Below are 23,164 nucleotides of genomic sequence, written 5' to 3'. Positions count from 1 at the left end.
TGGTGCTGAAACATGAGACTAGGTGCCTTTAGGATTTACTTTGTCCAGCTATAATACCGCGAGGAAAGAGTCAAACCCTGTCCGGGCATATGGTGCTGAAACACAACGTTCCACCTAGCCTTCCTACAACTCCACTTTGAAATAACATCATCCAACATAAAAGCAGTCATAACCATAAACCGAAAGAACATTATTAATAGACATGTTAGCAAGCTGTTGCATTGCCATCAACATCTTCAGAGACGTACACCTGCGTGCTAGCACCGCCCAGGTCTACCAACGTCATCAACTTTGATCCAGTCCTGACGTGGTACTACACTAACATTTGCATAGTGTAAGGGGGTTAGGCCAATCAGGTTGAGCCAACCTTGTCACTAAATCAAAGTTTTGTAAAGGCGCGTGTGGCAGAAGCTGAGCGAAGCAGTGGACAGCGCTCATCAATAGATACACGGATAAAGATAAGGCTATATAATACGCTTTGGCTAGTGGATATTTACAATTGTTTTAAAGTAGCCTAACGTGATACGAGGATTTTTTTTATTTGGAAGAGAGAGGATATTGTTTTTGCGACGGAGTGGCTTTGCGCGTCAAGATACCTTATTCACTGGAATGTTATCGAGTAAATTACTTCGATTTGACTCGTGAAAAAGTGAAAAGCATGAGCCTTTATAGCCTACGTATGCTTTCAAGTTCATAGCCCACGAATACCGGTCGCGTTAGACGTTTGTTGTATTTCACTAGAGCAAATTTAACCACGGTATCCAATTTTGGCAGTATACTGTAATAGCTTCTGCTTGTCTGCCAAAAGATGACGGAAAACAATGAGAAGGAGAATGAACCGCAACACCGGGACCTCCATCGTTGCCCGAGCACTGTGCCTATTCAGCCCGAATCAAAGGTAAGACATTCGGCTTTACTTTGAAGCCTTGCAGGTGAGCACGCAAAGACGTTGATTCTAGTTGCCAGATATTAGTTTAAATGCAATGCAGTTTAATGGCCTGAATCAAATGATGAGGACTTATAGCCATACCTAACCATTTTTAGACTACATTTTTCGTTTATATGCAAAGCATTTATATTTATTTTTGAGACCCAACATGATTGAGAAAAACTGGGATGTGACACCACAGGCGGCAAAAGTGACAGCATGTATCGAAAGTGACAGCTAGCAGCTAGCCTTAAATGACAGTGTCATGGTGCTTTCAAGACAACTGGGAACTCGGGGAAAAACGAGGTCAAATCATGACATCAGTGATCTTCAGGTCGGAAAGGCGGGGCTCTAGAAAGAGGTCCGAGTTCCCGACTTGTAATTCCGAGTTGGATGACTGTTCGAAACCATTTTTACCAGTTGGAGCTTGTTATTTTCCAAGTTCCCAGTTGTGTTGAACACACTGAAGTCGGAACTCTGTGAGTTGTTTGAGAGAAGACTATAGCTTAAGGAGGGATGAACCTGCATGTCACCAGATGAAATCTACAAGATCCAAATATTCATAAAAGTAATAATAATACATTTTATGTATAAAGCAGCATTGTTTTTTTTATACAAAAATGCATAGACATATTTAAAACGTATTACAGAATGTTATTAGGTACGCCCATCTAGTACCGGCTTGGACTCCCCTTTGCCTCCAGAACCGCCTGAATTCTTTGGGGCATGAATTATAAAATGTGTTGGAAACGTTCGTTGCTCAATTGACATAACGTGTGCCGGGAATACATTCCCCACACCAGGCAGGATGGGTCCATGGATGCTGCTTACGCCAAATGTTGACTCTGCCATCAGCATGACGCAACCGCAATAGTTGGACCAAGCAATTGTTTTTCCACTCCTAAATTGTCCAGTGTTGATGATCGCGCCCTCACTAGAGCCGCTTCTTCTTGTTTTTAGTTGATAGGACTGGAACCCGATGTGGTCGTCTGCTGTGTCATTCTGCACACCACTGTTGTACCGTGCCGTGATTTGCATGTTTGTGGCCCGCCTGTTAGCGTGCATGATTCTTGGCATTTTCTTCCAACCTATCTCATCAACAAACTGTCTTCTCCCACAGGACTCCAGCTGACTGGATGTTTTTTGTTTGTCGCACCTTTCGCAGTAAACCCTAGACACTGTGGTGCGTGAAAAGCCCAGGAAGGCGATCGTTTCTGAGACACTGGATCCGGCGCGCCTGGCGCCGACGATCATACCACGCTCAAAGTCGCTTAGGTCACTTGTTTTACCCATTTTAACATTCAATCGAACAGTAACTGAATGCCTCAATGCCTGTCTGCCTGCTTTATATAGCAAGCCATGGCCCCGTGACTCACTGTCTGTAGGAGCGATTCATTTTCATGAACGGGATGGCGTACCTAATAAACTGACTGGTGAGTGTACTGTATATGAAACAGTGTAATATAAAACAACAAAAGTAGCCTACATAGGGAATAATACAATCGGTAGGCCTACATGTAAAAGTGGATAACCGGTAAGAAAGAGACAAAAGCAATTGAAAATAGGCCTACATTTTCTACTGTCTCTTCAAATGAAGATTGTTTACAAAATCGTTGGTACTTCTATTGAAACAAGCCAAGGCTATCAACCCAAAAAAATAACGTATCACACACACAACAGAAAAAAAACACTATCCAAAACTTCCATTGATTGCAGAGCCCTGACAACCTTCTACTCTGCACCTGGATTTGTGTGGTGTGTGTATATGTGTGTGTGTGAGTGTTGTGTCTGTTTCTGTATGTACACTGAGTGTACAAAACATGACATAGACTGATGAGTTGAATCCAGGTGAAAGCTATGATCCCTTATTGATGTCACTTGTTAAATCCACTTCAGGCAGTGTAGACGAAGGGGAGAAGACAGATTAAAGAAGGATTTTAAACATTGAGACAATTGAGACATGGATTGTGTATGTGTGGCATTTAGAGGTTGTATGGGCAATACAAAATATTTAAGTGCCTTTGAACGGGGTATGGTAATTGGTGCCAGGCATACTGGTTTGAGTGTGTCAAGAACTGTACTGCTGCTGGGTTTTTCATGCTCAACAGTTTCACTTGTGTATGAAGAATGGTCCACCACCCAAAGGAAATCTATTTGTCAATAACAGCTGGTGCGCGATGTCTAATATTAAGGTAGTCTCGAGGTATTGCTCGCCTAAGGCAGAGTACCTCATGATGAGCTGTAGAACCATACTATCTACCGAGAGAGTTTTCATCTATATTTTTCTTAGCCATCTATTTACCACCACAAACCGACACTGTCACTAAGACCACACTCAATGAGCTATATAAGGCCAATGGCAAACATGGAAATGCTCATCCAGAAGCGGCGCTCCTAGTGGCTGGGGACTTTAATGCAGGCAAACTTAAATCTGTTTTACCTCATTTCTACCAGCATGTCAAATGCAACCAGAGAAAAAAAACTCTAGACCACCTTTACTCCACACACAGAGACGCATACAAAGCTCTCCCCCACCCTCCATTTGGCAAATCTGACCATGATTCTATCCTCCTGATTCCTACTTGCAAGCAAAAACTAAAGCAGGAAGTACCAGTGACTTGCTCAATACCGAAGTGGTCAAATGACGCGGATGCTACACTACAGGACTGGAATATGTTTCAGGATTAATCCAATGGCTTTGAGGAGTATATCACCCCAGTCACTGGCTTCATCAATAAGTGCATCAACGACATCTTCCCCAACAGTGAATGCATGTACATACAGTGGCTTGCGAAAGTATTCACCCCCCTTGATATGTTTCCTATTTTGTTGTCTTACAACCTGGAATTAAAATATATTTTGGGGGGGTTGTATAATTTGATTTACACACATGCCTACCACTTTGAAGAAACAAAATATTTTTTCTTGTGAAACAAACAAGAAATAAGACCCCCAAAAATGTACAACTTGAGCGTGCATAACTATTCAACTATTCAAAGTCAATACTTTGTAGAGCCACCTTTTGCAGCAATTACAGCTGCAAGTCTCTTGGGGTAGGTCTCTATAAGCTTGGCACATCGAGCCACTGGGATTTTTGCCCATTCTTCAAGTTTTGGATGAGTTCCGCTGGTGTACAGCAATCTTTAAGTCATACCACACATTCTCAATTGGATTGAGGTCTGGGCTTTGACTAGGACATTCCAAGACATTTAAATGTTTCCCCTTAAACCACTTGAGTGTCGCTATAGCAGTATGCTTAGGGTCATTGTCCTGCTAGAAGGTGAACCTCCGTCCCAGTCTCAAATCTCTGGAAGACTGAAACAGGTTTCCCTCAAGAATTTCCCAGTATTTAGCTCCATCCATCATTCCCTCAATTCTGACCAGTTTCCCAGTCCCTGCCAATGAAAAATGATGGTGTTCTCGGGGTGATGAGATGTGTTGGGTTTGCACCAGACATAGCGTTTTCCTTGATGGCCTAAAAGCGACATTTTAGTCTCATCTGACCAGAGTACATTCTTCCATATGTTTGGGGAGTCTCCCACATGCCTTTTGGCGAACACCAAATCTGTTTGCCTATTATTTTCTTTAAGCAATGTTTTTTTTCTGGACGCTCTTCTGTAAAGCCCAGCTATGTGGAGTGTACTGCTTGAAGTGGTCCTATGGACAGATACTATCATCTCCACTGTGGAGCTTTACAGCTCCTTCAGGGTTATCTTTGTTCTCTTTGTTGCTTCTCTGATTAATGCCCTCCTTGCCTGGTCCATTAGTTTTGGTGGGCAGCCCTCTCTTGGCAGGTTTGTTGTGGTGCCATATTCCTTGCCTTTTTTAATAATCAAATAAAATGTATTTATATAGCCCTTTGTACATCAGCTGATATCTCAAAGTGCTGTACAGAAACCCAGCCTAAAACCCCAAACAGCAAGCAATGCAGGTGTAGAAGTAATAATGGATGTAATGGTGCTCCGTGGGATGTTCAAAGTTTCGGAAATATTTTTTTATAACACAACCCTGATCTGTTTGGAGAGCTCCTTGGTCTTCATGGTGCTGCTTGCTTTGTGTTGCCTCTTGCTTAGTGGTGTTGCAGACTCTGGGGCCTTTCAGAACAGGTGTAAAAATACATATACATATCATGTGACAGATCATGTGACACAGATTGCACACAGATGGACTTTATTTAACTAATTATGTGACTTCTGAAGGTAATTGGTTGCACCAGATCTTCTTTAGGGGCTTCATAGCAAAGGGGGTGAATACATACAGTGGGGAGAACAAGTATTTGATACACTGCCGATTTTGCAGGTTTTCCTGCTTACAAAGCATGTAGAGGTCTGAGATGGAATCTAAAACAAAAATCCAGAAAGTCATATTGTATGATTTTTAAGTAATTAATTTGCATTTCATTGCATGACATAAGTATTTGATACATCAGAAAAGCAGAACTTAAAATTTGGTACAGAAAACTTTGTTTGCAATTACAGAGATCATACCTTTCCTGTAGTTCTTGACCAGGTTTGCACACACTGCAGCAGGGATTTTGGCCCATTCCTCCATACAGACCTTCTCCAGATCCTTCAGGTTTCGGGGCTGTTGCTGGGCAATACAGACTTTCAGCTCCCTCCAAAGAGGGTCGTTGTCATGCTGGCAGACCCAGCCACGACCCATCTTCAATGCTCTTACTGTTCTTGGGGTTGTACTCATCCTTCTTCTTCCTCCAAACAGTTTAGACCAAAAAGTTATATTTTTGTCTCATCAGACCACATGACCGTTTCCGATTCCTCCTCTGGATCATCCAGATGGTCATTGGCAAACTTCAGACGGGCCTAGACATGCGCTAACTTGAGCAGGGGGACTTTGCGTGTGCTGCAAGATTTCAATCCATGACGGCGTAGTGTGTTACTAATGGTTTTCAATGAGACTGCGGTCCCAGCTCTCTTCAGGTCATTGACCAGGTCCTGCCGTGTAGTTCTGGGCTGATCCCTCACCTTCCTCATGATCATTGATGTCCCACGAGGTGAGATCTTGCATGGGAAGCCCCAGACCGAGGGTGATTGACCGTCATCTTGAACTTCTTTATTTTCTAATAATTGCGCCAGCAGTTGTTTCCTTCTCACCAAGCTGCTTGCCTATTGTCCTGTAGCCCATCCCAGCCTTGTGCATGTCTACAATTGTATCCCTGATGTCCTTACACCCTCTCTGGTCTTGGCCATTGTGGAGAGGTTGGAGTCTGTTTGACTGAGTGTGGGGACAGATGTCTTTTATACAGGTAACGAGTTCAAACAGGTGCAGTTAATGCAGGTAATGAGTGGAGAACAGGAGGGCTTCTTAAAGAAAAACTAACAGGTCTGTGAGAGACGGAATTCTTACTGGTTGGTAGGTGATCAAATACTTATATCATGCAATAAAATGCAAATTAATTACTTAAAAATCATACAATGTGATTTTCTGGATTTTTGTTTTAGATTCCGTCTCTCACAGTTGAAGTGAACCTATGATAAAAATTACAGACCTCTTACATGCTTTGTAAGTAGGAAAACCTGCAAAATCGGCAGTGTATCAAATACTTGTTCTCCCCACTGTATGCACGCACCACTTTTCCGTTTTTGTAATTTTTTTCATTTCACTTCACAAATATAGACTATTTCGTGTATGTCCATTACATGATATGCAAATAAAAATTTATTTAAATTACAGGTTGTAATGCAACAAAATAGGAAAAACGCAATGGGGGATGAATACCTTTGCAAGGCACTGTATCCCAACCAGAAGCCATGGATTACAGGAAACATCCGAGCTATAGGCTAGAGCTTCCTCTTTCAAGAAGCGGGACCCCAATCCGGACGCTTGTAAGAAATCCCGCTATGCCCTCAGACGAACCATCAAACAGGCAAAGCGTCAAACAGGCAAATCATCAGATGTGGCAGGGCTTGCAAACTATTACGGACTACAAAGGAAGCACAGCTGCGAGCTTCCAAGTGACCTGAGCCTACCAGATTGAATAAATGCCTTTTACACTCGCCTCGAGGCAAGCAACACTGAAGCAAGCATGAGAGCACGAGCTGTTCTGGATGACTGTGTGATAACGCTCTCCGTAGCCAATGTGAGCAAGACCTTTAAACAGTTCAACAATCACAAGGCTGCGGTGCCAGGACGTGTACTCTGATTATGCGCAGACACACTGGCAAGTGTCTTCACTGACATTTTCAACCTCTCCCTGACCAAGTCTGTAATACCTAAATATTTCAAGCAGACCACCATAGTCCCTGTGCCCAAGAAAGCGAAGGTAACCTGCCTAAAGGACTACTGCCCTGTAGCACTCACATCGGTAGCCATGAAGTGCTTTGAAAGGCTGGTCATGGCTCACATCAACACCATCATCCCGGAAATCCTAAACCCACTCCAATTCGCATACTGCCCCAACAGATCCACAGATGATGCAATCTCAATTTCACTCCACACTGCCCTTTCCCACCTGGACAAAAGGAACACCTATGTGAGAATGCTGTTCATTGACCACAGCTCAGCATTCAACACCATAGTGCCCACAAAGCTCATCACTAAGCTAAGGACTAAACACCTCCCTCTGCAACTGGATCCTGGACTTTCTGATGGGCCGCCCCTAGGTGGTAAGGGTAGGCAACAACACATCTGCCACACTGATCTTTAACACGAGGACCCCTCAGGGGTGTGTGCTTAGTCCCCTTCTGTACTCCCTGTTCACCCACAACTGCGTGGCCAAGCACGACTCCAACACCATCATTAAATTTGCTGACAACACAACGGTGGTAGGCCTGATCACCGACAACGATGAGACAGCTTATAGGGAGGAGGTCAGAGACTGCCAGGACAACAACCTAACCCTCAATGTGAGTAAGACAAAGGAGATGATCGTGGACTACAGGAAAAGGAGGGCCATTCACATCGACAGGGCTGTCGACTATCATTGTCCAAACACACCAAGACAGTTGTGAAAAGGGCATGACAACACCTTTTCCCCCCAGAAAACTGAAAAGATTTGGCATGGGTCCCCAGATCCTTAAAAAGATCTCCAGCTGCACCATCAAGAGCATCCTGGCCGGTTGCATCACCGCCTGGTATGGCAACTGCTCGGCATCCGACCGTAATGGGCGCAACAGAGGGTAGTGCGTATGGCCCAGTACATAACTGGGGCCAAGCTTCCTGCCATCCAGGACGTATATATACTAGGCGATGTCAGAGGAAGGCCCCAAAAATGGTCAAAGACTCCAGTCACTCAAGTCATAGACTGTTCTCTCTGCCACCGTGAGTGACAGTGAGTGGCCACAGTACCAGAGCACCAAGTCTAGGTCCAAAAAGCTCATTAACAGCTTCTACCCCCAATTAATCAAGTGTGTTTGTGTGCATGCTTGTGAGAGTGTGTGTCCGCATGCATGTGTGTGTGTTTGTGTGTGCATATGTGTGCGTGCGTGTGTGTGTGTGTGTGTGTGTGTGCGTGCGTGCGCGCGTGTGTGTGTGTGATGGAATGTGCACTGACAGGGACAGTGCTCCAGAGGCAGTCTGGGTGTAGTTCCCTGAGAGTTTGTTTTTATCCCAGTGGTGGAACTTTGTGCCTGGGCACACGTGAGCTCCAGCTCCCATTACTCTCCAGAACTCTAGACAGGCACACCACGTACTAGAGGTTGTATGAATGGAGGTGGTTCGCTGAATCACACTTGTGTGATGAGTAACATTGTTTTATACTTGAATACTTACCTAGGCTTTAACTTAAGCGTCTAACACAGGCATGCAGGAAACCCGGGTTTGAACCCAACTGGTCACACGCAACATTAGGTTGTCAATGATCTATATGCAAACTGAGACTGCCCTCAAAAAGTATTTGTTTTACAAAATGTTAGTGTTAAAGATGTTTTTTGGACATCCCCTTTCCCATGGGCCCCAATTATTTCAACTAAAAGTATCTCTGTGCTCAATGTACATTTTTTGATTGATCATGGAAACGCTCACACACCAGTCACCTAGCATACACACACAGACGAGTGTTAAAAGGGATGAGCTACGGTACATTTCGACCAGGGAGGGCGGACTCAGTCCTCGACCGTCACCTGAGAATTTATGACTCAATCAGGTAACAGATGTTTTCTTTGTCTGGCCACCAGCTGGGTCATAACTCAGTGGGTCGCTGGCTCAACAAGACATGGGGGAAACAAAGGTTGTCCCATGTTTCACTTCCCGCCAAGCCAAAGCCCCGGCTGGCAGCCACAGGCCCATTTCCAACCGGTTAGAGGAGTCTCAGTGTATAACGGCCAGGAGGACATGTGGCATATCATCCCTCTTTCTCGTATTGTGTCTCTCTCTCTCTCTCTCTCTCTATCCCCCTCTCTCTCCTCTCTCCACTCTCGCTGTCCCTCTCCACTCCAATTTCAAATGGCTCTGGGAGAATTTGTCATAGTCTTAAATGGGACCGCTGGCCTCAGCGCTCTGCTAAGTGACCTTCTCCTCCTTTGGGGTGCAGTGACAGCTATGTTCTCTGAAACAAATGATTTTGGCCCTTTTTACCCCCTCAACCTCCCTGCTGGGGGAGGTTTCTAAGGGGGAGGTAAGACTAATGGGTGATGTTGATAGTCTCCCGAGTGGCGCAGAAGTCTAAGGCACTGCATCTCAGTGCCAGAGGCTCCACTACAGACCCTGGTTTGATCCCGGGCTGTATCACAACCGGCCGTGATCGGGAGTCCCATAGGGCGGTGCACAATTGGCCCCAATATTATCCGGGTTTGGCCGGGGTAGGCTGTCATTGTAAAATAAGAATTTGTTCTTAACTGACTTGCCTGGTTAAATAAATCAAATTAAAATAACAATTCCACTCAAGGTAGTTCTAATCAAAGGGATATGGAGCAGTGATTCCCCTATCATTGTGAAGCTGGGGTGGGCCACCTTTGCCTACAGCTCTGAAATAGAACTACGTTTCCCTCTCTGCCTAAATCACTTTTGCATTGATTGGTTTCATTTGCCCAAAGAATTGTTAAAGAGCCCCTAGATGTTGATTATGGGGGTCTTTGTGCCCCTTCTTGGAAATGAATCAATAGGGAGAACACTGGATATAAAGAGATAGTGTTGAATTAAATCTCTGATAGTGCAGAAGAGTACAGAGCCTCGTCACATGGCCCATCAGTTCTTCAATTAACACACAACGTACCGGGCACAGATGTCTATTCCACGTTGGTTCAACGTAATTTCATTGAACTGACATTGAAACTGCGTTGTTTCAACCCGTGTCTGCCTAGTGGGAATGCACATTTATGAGGGGGAAATTATGATACTACGCTCTCTCTATCAGTGGAGGCTGCTGAGGGTAGGACTGCTCATAATAATGGCTGGAACGGCGCAAATGGAATGGCATCAAACACATAGAAACCATGTGTTTGATACCATTCTACCTATTCCGCTCCAGCCATTACCGCGAGCTCATCCTCCCCAATTAAGGTGCCAGCAACCTCCTGTTCTCTCTATATCTATCCTGCACGCACTCTTCATCCGTCTCTCCCTTCTCTGCCTCTTTAATGTTGCACCCCTCTCTTTGCGTCATTATCTTGTTTCCCTCTCTCCCTCTGTTCGCTTTCGTATGAACATTTTCTCTGAACTCTCTCCTCACCCACTCTGTTTTCTCTTCGATTCATTCTTGTCTCCTTCACTATACACTTCTCCACATTTGATGTTCCCTCTCCTTTGAATGCCCCCCCCCTCCCCCTCTCTGTTTCCGCCCCCCTCTGTCTCTATGGACATTGATTGGGTGGTGATGGCTGGCTGAGCACTTGGCAGGTTAGAGGTGTGATTACGGGCAGGGTAGCGTGCCAGGGACAGTGCCCGTGCCAAGACGGGGGGATAGAGTGATGGAGAAAATAGCAAGGAAGCAAGAGGGACAAAAATAGAAAGGTAGGACAGAGAGAGGAGAGTGAAGACTAGAGAGAGATGGAAGTGATGGGACACAAGCAAGAGTGAAAGAAGAGAGCAAGGAAGCGAAAGAGACGTGTCATCTGTGTTTTGGCTTCTTGACTGTGCCTCCACAAACAGCCATTCCACAGTGTAAAGGTTACATCATTCACAGCACATTATACTACTATGGAGGCACTACGGAAGAAGCAATAATAGAAAATGTGTGTGTGTGTGTGTGTGTGTGTGTGTGTGTGTGTGTGTGTGTGTGTGTGTGTGTGTGTGTGTGTGTGTGTGTAAGCATGACTGTATATATTTGTGTGCTAACTTTGGTTTGGGCAAGTGTTTGTGAGAGTGTGTGCGTCCGTGTTTGTTTACACACACACACACACAGCTTGCCAAACTGAGTGACCTGCTGACCTTTAAATAAAAATGTCTGTACAGAGAACAGATGGAGAGAGAGAGAAAGCAAGGTTAGAGAGAGAAAGGAAAAGAGAAAGCGAGACGGAGAGAGAGAGAAAGCATAGGTGGAGAGGGAGAGATGTAGAGAGAGAGCAAGGGTAGAGAGAGAGAGAAAGAAGCAGAGGGAAGGAGAGAGAGAGAGAGAGAGGGAGAGAGGGAGAGAGAGAGAGAGAGAGAGAGAGAGAGAGAGAGAGAGAGATGGAAAAGCAACAAGAGAATACAGAAGGATGAAGGAGGAGGCAACGCTAACCATTAGCTAGACCAACCCAGGGCCACGAACTGATCATTTATAACACTCTGAATGATGATCCTTCTAATACCCTTGATTGAGCTCCACAAAGTACTGACCCAGAAAAGTCACAGTTGGAGAACAAGAGAACAAGAGTGTGCTGACAGTGATGACCTTTTACTGTTGCAATTATATTCTTGATATATTAATCTAGATGTAATTTAGGATTACCACATGCACACTCACACACACACACACACACACACACTCACACGCACACACTCACACTCTCACACCCCTGATGATATTTGGAATATTTAAGAAATCAAGGCCTTCCCGAGATATGGGATAGTAATTGCAAAGAGTTTGCCCTGGATCAAGGTAAAAGTGGCAGGTTGTCCATACAAAATATTTCTTAACCCAACCATCAGTCTCACAAAGCCTCAGTGTGACCGCCGTAAATTGCCTCTGTGTTGTGTTTTGATTGGCTTACATATAACCATAAGATCAGGGTTGGTGTTGATCTTTTTTTCTCTGATGATGACAGGACAAACTTCTATAAACAAATGCTGTAAAGCCCTTATACGTCAACTCCTCTCTTCCACTCCTCTCTTCCACACCAAGGCAGTCGTGAAGAGGGCACGACAAAACCTATTCCCCTTCAGGAGACTGAAAAGATTTGACATCCTCAGATCCTCAAAAGGTTCTACAGCTACACCATCGAGAGCATCCTGATGGGTTGCATCTGCCTGGTATGGCAACTGCTTGGCCTCCGACCGTAAGGCACTACAGAGGGTAGTGTGTACAGCCCAGTACATCACTGTGGCCAAGCTTCCTGCCATCCAGGACCTCTATACCAGGCGGTATCAGAGGAAGGCCTCCAGCCACCCTAGTCATAGACTGTTCTCTCTGCTACCGCATGGCAAGGGGTAGCGGAGCGGCAAGTCTAGGTCCAAGAGGCTTCTATAAACAGCCTCTACCCCCAGGGCTCCCGAGTGGCGCAGCGGTCTAAGGCACTGCATCTCAGTGCAAGATGTGACCGGTATGCCGTCATTGTAAATAACAATTTGTTCTTAAGTTACTTGCCTAGTTAAATAAAGGTTAAAAAAAATAAATACCCCCAGCCATAAGACTCCTGAACATCTAATCAAATGGCTACCCAGACAATATGCACTGCCCCCCCTTTACGCTGCTGAACCTCTATGTTATTATTTATACATAGTCACTTTAATAACTCTACCTACATGTACATATTACCTCGACTAACCGGTGCCCCCGCACATTGACTCTGTACTGGTACCCCCTGTATATAGCCTCGCTATTGTTATTTTACTGCTGTTCTTTAGTTATTTGTTACTTTTATTTTTTATTTTTTTAAGGTATTTTTCTTAAAACTGCATTGTTGGTTAAGGGCTTGTAAGTAAGCATTTCACTGCTGTATTTCAGCGCATGTGACAAATAAAATTTGATTTGATTTATAACAATAATCTCATTTCACATAACGGTACAATATACAGTCAATGCAATGTACAGTTTGAAATAGAAATGTACGGTATAGCCTGTGAGGCTAGCCAACCTTCTCAATGACAGTGCATTAGCGACAGCTGACAGTCAGTAAAATATTGTCAAAATATATTTTAAAAACAAAAACACCTTACTTCCTGATAATGACAGGAAATGCGTCCATAAACAGATGCTGTGCTGCCCTTATACGCCAACTCCCCTGCAAGGTACAAATTAGCAATGAAAGGGGACATGAATAGTAGTGATGGGGGGGAAGGAATCGACACAGCTACATATCTAAACCTATCTTTTTGATGATATCTCGCATCTTATGAGTTTGACTATCGCAATATTATTTTTGCACTAGTTGGTTGTACCTGCACCAAAACGCCAGTATTTTTCCTTCATAGATTTTTCCCTAAACTTCTTTTTAAACAGGGAGCGAATGTTGTTTTCAGCACTTTTATATCCCTGACTGATCAAAGCTAGTTTTCTCGTGGTTCTCTCTTGTCCCGCTGCAGCAGACATATGGTGAGCGATATGTTTGGAACATCGAATCGCAATAAAATCACAGTATCAAATAGCAATACATATAGCATAGTGAGAGTCACGAGAATCACAGTACATATCGTATTGGCACCTAATATCGTATCGTGAGGTCCCTGGCAAATCCCAGCCCCAATGAATAGCCATGCTAGCCCAATGACGACATGTACAGACATCTACCACCTCATGCTAATTGCTAAAGCTGCTTAGGCAGGATTTGGAGATGTTACATATAGCTAGCTCCTCTTCACACATACATACACTCAGACCAAAGCACGCAAGCACGTGGAGTGTTGGCTAGTTAGGCTAAAATAGGCTAAATAAGGCTAAAAAATACCTACCGCCCCCAGAAAAGCCAGATAGTTTACGCACAAAGCTAAAAGTGAGGCCTGAGAGAACCCGATTAAACTGACAGTGGGTGGCCATTGATTTCTTTCACTTCTATCGCAATGATATCCTCACCCTTAGCTCTTGTATAAAACATACATTTGCATAATACATAATTTGACAATTATCTCCCCTAAAATACAGATATGTCTCCAGTGTTACTAAACAACACGTTCTTTGCCATGTTTTTTGTTTCTTGGTGCACTGTAAATACTGACAAGCGACCTAACTTAAATAAATGGCTTAGTTCTCTGTACTTTTAGGATGAAATGTTTAGTCAACTCAGTGTAATAAGTTGAGTGTACTTAAAGGGGCAATCTGCAGCTTGCACAATAAGGCTGGAGTTACACAAAGCAACAGATTCTTATTTTCAATGACGGCCTAGGAACAGTGGGTTAACTGCCTGCTTAGGGGCAAAATGACAGATTTGTACCTTGCCAGCTCTGGGATTTGAACTTGCAACCTTCTGGTTACTAGTCCAACGCTCTAACCACTAGGCTACCCTGCCGCCCCAAGTGACATCATCTCGAGCAACTTTGCTGTTACATAAAGCAACTCAAACGCGATTAGAATAGCATGCAACAGACAATTAAATTGAAGCAGCTTCTGTCATATTGTTTGAGATTTCTATACCCCGTGTCATCTGCTGCATTACATAATGGTGTCACAAATTTTCCAACCGTTTGTTTATTGTAACAGCATGGATATAAACACAATGCAGCCTGTACAATTTAGCTAGCTAGCCAAAATGTCATTGCAAACACCAACACAGCTAGCTAGCAATGAGCTATCCAAGATAGCAACTAATTAAGCTAGTTCATGGTGAATAATTTAAGTTGAAACTGGTCAGTGAGAGGTTTAGGTTCACTTTGAACATTACATTTATTGACTGCCAAACCATGTACATAAACCTTTACTAGCCATTCTATTAACAATTCTATCAATCATTGTGGTTCCCGCGGCACTGTGTTGACATGACATGACAACTTGGTCAGAGTTCTGAACCTTGGAATGGATCATGTGACAACAGCATTTGTTTTGATTGGCAGTTGCTTTGTATTTGTATTCATTAAGGATCCCCAGCAGCTACTCTTCCTGGGGTCCAGCAACTTAAGGCAGTTTATACAGTTTTAAAAACATTACAATACATTCACTGATTTCACAACATGCTTTGTGACCTCAGGCCCCTACTCCACCGCTACCACATATCTACAGTATAAAATCCATGTGTACGTGTGTGTATGGTGCGTATGTTATCGTCTGTGGATGCATGTGTCTGTGCCCATGTTTGTGTTGCTTCACAGTCCCTGCTGTTCCATAAGGTGTATTTGTATGTTTTTTAAAGCAAATTGTACTGCTTGCATCAGTTACTTGATGTGGAACAGAGTTCCATGTAGTCATGGCTCTGTGTAGTACTGTGCGCCTCCCATAGTCTGTTCTGGACTTGGGGACTGTGAAGAGACCTCTTGTGGCATGTCTTGTGGGGCATGCATGGGTGTCCGAGCTGTGCTCCAGCAGCTCAAATAGACAGCTTGGTCCACTCAACGTGTCAATACCGCTCATAAATACAAGTAGTGATTAAGTCAATCTCTCCTCCATTTTTGAGCCAGGAGAGATTGACATGCATATGATTAATATTATCTCTCTGTGTACATCCAAGGGCCAGCTTGCAACTAATTGCACAAAGTTGACATTTTTGCAACTGCATGCAACCAAGTTGCAAATAAATTGCTTATTAGTTGCTGGGGCTGTTTCAGGAATCAATCAAGAAGCAACTCAGTTGCAAGAAACCAAGCTGTTTTGGTAAAAAGCTGAGAGGTGAGGCTAGAGAAATGTTCCCACTCTCAAATTCATGGAAAGAGCTATGGATACAAGGGGTGCATTCAGTTCGATTGAATGTTTGCTACGCTGCAGAGCGTTTCCCCAAAATGTTCTTGTGCGCTCTGGAACAGACTTTTGAGGTATGTTTGATCTGTTTGGTGGTGTGGCGGGGTGTGGCTTGAAGCAATGAGTGAAGCATTTTAAGGGCAGCGGCCATGCTGACAGCGTTCCACAACCCAACCCCTCCCCGTTTTTCAGCTGGTTGTTCAGAACAGCACCGTTTCTGTTGAATTGAACGATCCAGTACGTTTTTTCGTACTGAACGCAGCCCTGGACTGACCATCCATATTATCAAAATTATAGTTTAACCATGTTTTGAGGCCATACAATGTTTGTTTACAATTGTTTTCTTTACAAACAAAGGAGCAAAAAAAATCATTTTGGGGGCAAAAAGGAGCGAAAAAACATATTTTGGGGTACAACAGTTGAACTAAGTAGTGTGAGAAACAGGAAGTCGACAAGAAATCTAATATGTACTGTAGGACTAACAGCAGCGTTTTTTGTGCTCGATACCTTACCGTTTTTCCGAGGCATGCCGTGTGAACGCCTCCGTAACCCTAATCATTAATTTATCTATGCATCTCACAACACTCTATTTTTAGCTCGCCGCTCTGTAGACTGCTCATCTTCAAACAGCCGAAGAAGAACAAGGCCACAATGTCTTCTCTGCCTCTGTCTTTACCATCTGTCTATCTGTCTATCCGTCTGTCAGAGGGAGGAAAAAAGGCTCTGTGCATTGTTTGGGATTTCAAAAGAAAGGGTCTCTCTCTCTCTCTCTCTCTCTTTTTCCCCTCCCTGTCCCACTCTCACACGGTCCTTCCTCTATTGCTCCCTCTTTCTCTCTTTTCTGCTAATTGAGCAGCCAGTTGTTCAGAGAGAGAGTGGTCTGTGTTTTTTGGAATTATGAATTGATGCAACTGCACATGAGGGAGAGACTGCAGCAATTGAAGAGGGTTGGCATCCCCCAAGGGTCTGCATTTGTTCCTTTCAAATTCAGGGAGACATGTGGTAAGAGACAAGGAGCAGAGGAGCACATTTGGGAAGTCGCCATTTACCCTCCTCGCATGTAAATAGGCTACTCACAAACACCCACACACACATATACACGCACAAAAAAGTTCACACATATACACGCACAGTCTCACACTATACACACACAGTCACTCCCCCGTGTACACACACACACACACACACACACAGACACATACACACCCCTACCACCACACGCACACCTTTCAGCCCCTGAAGTGTGAGTGGCGAATACAACAGTTATGAGTCAGATACTTCATGCAGTCACTTTGGTAGGACTAATGGTGTAAGGTGTGAAAAACACCCATGAGACCCAAACCTGTCACAGGGCCCTTCTGTTCACAGCTGGCACCCACTGCGGCAGTTCGGGACAATGAGAGAAGCCAAGGCACTTAACCTGGCCTTTGCATATTGATATGAGATCCATGTAGCCCGAACCTAAGAGGCCTGGAATTAAATTGAGATTGCTGAATAATGCAAACCTACTGTATAGTGATTAGCCCAGTGGGATGCACTCACAAGTGTGTCGACTGAGGTACTTAGGTGTGCTGTCAGTGGTGCATAATGGGAGTTATTCACATAGGCCTGCGGAAATATGCAGATTTGCTACTATAACGAGAGGATGAAGGGCAGGTTTAATTAACATGATTGTACATATGCAAACACATACATAAAACATGTGATGTCATACAATACTTAAAAAAACAGGTACAAATATATAAATGCTGGTCGGCATTTTTTTGTCATGAATCTTGTTTTGGAGGCAGCTCTGCAGAGTGGTCACTAGCTGGCAAAGCCAAAAAGGAATAAAAACAGATTTTAAACCTAACCCTAACCCTAACAACACTGATAACCCTATTGCCTAACCCTAACCTTAAATTAATCTTTGTTTCAGTTAATTTTTACATAGCCTCTTGTGACAGCCGGCAGGGAGAGGTGAGGGGAGTGGTAATTGAGGAGAGAGATCTTGCAGGTAGCTGGCTCCACCCCCAAGCCTTATATGGACTTCCTGCCCCAACGAGGAAAGGCTATTGGTCTTTAAGCCAGTGCTTGGGGATAAAGGAGGAAGCAGCCTGCACAAAGGTGAGAGACAAGAAAGGTATGAAGAGTGAGAGAAACGAGAGCAAAATCTGTGTGATTGCCCGTTGTGGCCCGGATTGTTGGATTACCCCCCTTGTGTACCGGACCGGATTGGCTGAGGACCCGAGTGTGGATTACTCCTGGAAAATGGAACGTACAAAGAGAGAGAGGCTTGTGGACTGTGAGGTGATTGGTGAATTCCCCCTTCTTTCCCCCTGTACGTAAATCCCTAAAACTTCCCCTTTGCATTCCATTTGTGCTACTGGTGCCTGTTTTGTTATTGAATTTGGTGACGTGGAAACCCCACACCCTTGATCTTGCTACACTCTTAAAGATCGTACCATTTAAAAAAAATGTTTGCCTAAAATGACGTACCCAAATCTAACTGCCTGTAGCTCAGGACCTGAAGCAAGGATATGCATATTCTTGATACCATTTGAAAGGAAAACCTTTGAAGTTTGTGGAAATGTGAAATTAATGTAGGAGAATAACACATTAGATCTGGTAAAAGATAATACAAACCGAAACTCTGGCGACGTTGTACGCCGGAGGGGAGGAGCAGGAGAAGATGTGACAGTACCCCCTCTCTGACGCACGGCTCCAGCCGCAGGACGAAGCCGACCAGAGGGACGACCCCGAGGACACGGAAAGGGTCGGTCCGGGCGGCGAAGGTGGAAGTCACAGATGATGTTGGGGTCCAGAATGTCCACCGAAACAAGTCCACCAGATACTGAAGCTGACCCTAATAACGTCGAGAGTCCAGTAGAGATCTGACAGCATACGCTGGACCCCCCTCAATGTCCAGGGTGTGGAGGTTTGTCGTGGGGGACAGTATCAGCTAGGGGACCAGGAACCACCGGCCTGAGAAGGGAGACATGAAAAGAGGGTGATATGCGATAGTGACTGGGTAGTTGTAACCCGTACGTCACCTCGTTGACTCTCCGGAGAACCTTGAACGGCCCCACAAATCGGGGGCTCAGTTTGTTAAAGGGCAGGCGGAGTGGGAGTTTCCGGGTAAAGGATGGAACACAGGAGTCTCACTGTGGTTGCGGCCTGCCTGTTCCTTCTGACGATGGACAGTGCGCTGGAGTCTCACATGCACGTCACTCCACACCCCCTTCGCGTACCGGAACCACTCATCTACCGCAGGAGCCGTTGTCTGGACTGGGGTCCACGGGGCCAGGGCCAGCTGAAAACGCAAAACACACTGGAACAGGGTCAACCCAGTGGAGGAGTGACATAGGGAGATCTGAGCGTACTCTGCCCAGGGAAGGAATCGTGCCCAGTCACGCTGCTGGTCTTGACAGGGACTCCTCAGGAACCTCACCAGCTCCTGGTTCATCCTCTTCACCTGCCCATTGGACTGAGGCCGATACCCGGAAGTGAGGCTGACCGTGACCCTGAGCTTCTCCAAAAAGTCCGTCCAAACTCATGATGTAAATTGGGGGCCACGGTCAGAGACGATGTCCTCCGGAAGGCCATAATGCCAGAAGACCTGCTGGAAGAGTACCTCAGAAGAGCAATTAATCAACATGACTTGGAAAATCTATCCACTACCACCAGAATGGTGGTGAAACCATCAGAGGAGGGAAGATCGGTTACAAAGTCAATGGATAGATGTGACCAAGGTTGCTGAGGTGCGGGAAGCGGTAGGTGTTTCCCTGCTGGAGCATTCTGGGGGGTTGGTGGCCCACCTGCACCAAGGTGGGCCACCAGTACTTCTCCGCGATGGAGTGGATGGTGCGAGTAATACCTGGACTTCCAGCGACGACAGCTGTGTGTGCCCAGGTCAGCAGCCAATTCCTTATCCCTGTGGGAATGTAGGAGGACAATTCCAGGGTGTGGGCTCCCTCTCTAGTGCCTGGCAGATGTCCACATCTATGTCCCAAACCCCTGGACCCCCCCCACGACTCGGGAGGATGAGATTATGGGTGCCCTCTGGTCAGGAACCTCTCCCGAATCGTAGATACGGGACAGAGCAACGGCCTTGATGTTCTTAGAACCTGGGCGATAGGTCAGCGTGAAGTTTAACCTGGTGAAAAAAAGGGCCCATCTGGCTTGGCGCGGATTCAGTCTCCTTGCTGTCCGTTTGTATTCTAGGTGCCGATGGTTGGTGAGGATGACGAATGTTGAAGCAGAAGATCACCTCCCTCTCTGCCCTCCGCGGGATGATCGAAAATGCATTTAAACAGAGCCATGAACCCCTCATAGTAATCTTCTCCTCTCCTATCTCCAAGACGGCCAAAGCCCATTCCAATGCCCACCAGGTCAGCAGAGAAAGAACCGTGGCAACCTTAGACCTCTCGGTAGTGGGGGTCCCAACTGGTGTGAAAAATAGAGAAAATTGAAGGAGGAATCCACGGCAATTGGATTGTGTACCGTCGTATTTCTCAGAGAGGGGTAGACGGGCATAGCTGACCTGAGCGTGTTGCTGAATGGGCTGTTTCGCTGGCTCGCTGGGTAGACTGGCTCTAGAGTATCCTCAAATGCTTGGCTGCAACGTCTCTCGGGGGTGTTTGAGACGCTGCAGACTGCGGAGAATCTCTTTCATGGAAGTCCCCAGTTGAGCCAGCTGGTCATGGAATTGACGTAGAAGACACCCTTGTTCATCGACCATCTGAGATTTCCGACTTTCCTGCTGCTTCCATAGTTTGAGTTGGTATTCGGTAATAACAGAGCTGTGAGTCGGGAAGCAGGTGAAGGTGCAACGTTTTAATAAAACAACAAAACCAGAAACGAGACAATTCCATGTGGCTATACGCCGGTACACGAGAATAATACCAACTGGTGAGAAAACATAAGAGAGTGACATATAGATGGGAGAAAATGATGAAGGTATTGAAGTCCAGGTGTGAATCAGGACCGGTGGTTAGTATTCTGGCGAGCAGGAGAAGATGTGACGAATCAGAGCAAGATTACTGAATAAGAACATTATTTACCTTCCGATGTGAATGTATCCAACCAGTTGCCGTGATAAAAGTAATAAAAGTAATAAAACCAGATTTTAAACCTACACCTAACCCTAACGACACTGATAACCCTAATGCCTAACTCTAAGCTTAAATTAATCTTTGTTTCCATACATTTTTCCATAATAGACCATTTTGACTTTGCAGCTGGCCTAAGGGGAAACTACTCAGTTCTGCCTCCAGGACAAGACTCATGCCATTAAACGTCGGAAAGTATTCAGACCCCTTCACATTTTCCAGATTTTGTTATGTTACAGCCTTATTCTAAATTGGATTAAATAGTTTTTTCCCACTCATCAATCTACACACAATACCCCATAATGACAAAGCAAAAACAGGTTTTTAGAAGCAAAATAAAATTGGAACTGAAATATAACATTTACATAAGTATTCAGACCCTTTACTCAGTACTTTGTTAAAGCAACTTTGGCAGTGATTACAGCCTCGAGTCTTCTTGGGTATGACACTACAAGCTTGGCACACCTGTATTTGGGGTGTTTCTCTCTTCTCTGCAGATCCTCTGAAGCTCTGTCAGGTGGGGAGCGTTGCTGCACAGCTATTTTCAGGTCTCTCCAGAGATCTGGTTCAAGTCCGGGCTCTGGCTGGGCCACTCAAGGACATTCAGAGACTTGTCTCGAAGCCACTCCTGTGTTGTCTTGACTATGTGCTTAGGGTTGTTGTCCTGTTGGAAGGTGAACCTTCAAGTCAGTCTGAGGTCCTGAGGGCTCTGGAGCAGGTTTTCATCAAGGATCGTTCTGTACTTTGCTCCGTTCATCTTTCCCTCAATCCTGACTAGTCTTCCAGTCTCTGCCGCTGAAAAACATCCCCACCATGCTTCACCGTGGGGATGGTGCCAGGTTTCCTCCAGACGCTTGACATTCAGACGAGAGTTCAATCTTGGTTTCATCAGTCTAGAGAATCTTGTTTCTCATGGTCTCCGAGCACTCCACAAACGGGCTGAGGAATGGCTTCCGTCTGGCCACTCTACCATAAAGGCCGGATTGGTGGAGTGCTGCAGAGATGGTTGTCCTACTGGAAGGTTCTCCCATCTCCACAGAGGAATTCTGGAGCTCTGTCAGAGTGACCATCAGGTTCTTGGTTACCTCCAGGTCCTTCTGCCCCGATTGCTCAGTTTGGCCTGGCGGCTAGCTTTAGGAAGAGTCTTGGTGGTTCCAAACTTCTTACATTTTAGAATGATAGAGACCACTGTGTTCTTGGGGACCTTCAATGCTGCAGAAATGTTTTTGTACCCTTCCCCAGATCTGTGCCTTGACACAATCCTGTCTCGGAGCTGCAAGAACAATTCCTTTCGACCTCATGGCTTGGTTTTTGTTCTGCCATGCACTGTCAACTGTGGGACCTTATATAGACAGGTGTGTGCCTTTCCAAATCATGTCCAATCAATTGAATTTACCGCATGTGGACTCCAATCAAGTTGTAGAAACAACTCCAGATTTTTTTATTTTTTTTTACCTAGGCAAGTCAGTTAAGAACAAATTCTTATTTTCAATGACGACCTAGGAACAGTGGATTAACTGCCTTGTTCAGGGGCAGAACGACAGATTTGTACCTTGTCAGCTGGGGGGTTTGAACTAGTCCAACACTCTAACCACTAGGCTACCCTGCTGCCCCAAATGATCAATGGAAACAGGATGCACCTGATCTCCATTTCGAGTCTCATAGCAAAGAGTAGGTATACTTATGTAAATAAGGGATTTATTTTTATTTTTATAGATTTGCAAAAAAAATCTAAAAACCTATTTTTGCATTGGCATTATCAGGTATTGTGTTTAGATTGAGGAAAATGTTATTTAATACATTTTAGAATAAGGCGGTATCGTCACAAAATGTGGATAAAGTCAAGGGGTCTGAAAACTTTGCGAATGCACTGTAAATAGGCTGAAATTGCTGGTTCTTTGAGTAAAGTAGATGACAGAACATAATTCTATGTCGCAAGTCAGGAAATGATTTTGATGCGCTACAGAATTTGATGAAACTTGCAGGGTTTACTCTCCAGCTTTGAAATACATCGTTTTCAAGCTCATCAAACCATTTCGGGGACTAATCGTGCCCTGTGGATGCGGGCATGGTCATCCTATGTGGACATAGCCATCGTAGCCAAACTAATGGCCTTAAATATTTTCTTAATTAACTCAGGAACCTCACCTGTGTGGAAGCACCTGCTTCCAATATACTTTTTAATCCCACATTTACTCAAATGTTTCTATTATGAAATACGTTAAATAC

The 23,164-nt window shown here is 44.8% G+C and overlaps 1 protein-coding gene across 1 annotated transcript in view; it reads left to right on the top strand.

Moving 5' to 3' along the window:
* Window positions 1-566: 566 nt before the first annotated feature.
* LOC139367526 (SH3 and cysteine-rich domain-containing protein 2-like) overlaps window positions 567-23,164 on the top strand; it is a 39,039-nt gene continuing 16,441 nt past the window's right edge. Inside the window, exon 1 of the mRNA XM_071105772.1 lies at window positions 567-898. Coding sequence (XP_070961873.1) covers window positions 809-898 — 90 coding nt within the window. The 5' untranslated portion in view covers window positions 567-808. The remainder of the gene's footprint in view (window positions 899-23,164) is intronic.

Source organism: Oncorhynchus clarkii, chromosome 16, assembly GCF_045791955.1.
Source record: "Oncorhynchus clarkii lewisi isolate Uvic-CL-2024 chromosome 16, UVic_Ocla_1.0, whole genome shotgun sequence".
In the NCBI taxonomy this organism is placed as follows: Eukaryota; Metazoa; Chordata; class Actinopteri; order Salmoniformes; family Salmonidae; genus Oncorhynchus; species Oncorhynchus clarkii.
Note: the sequence above shows the minus strand (reverse complement) of the source record. Positions and strands in the feature narration are given on the sequence as shown.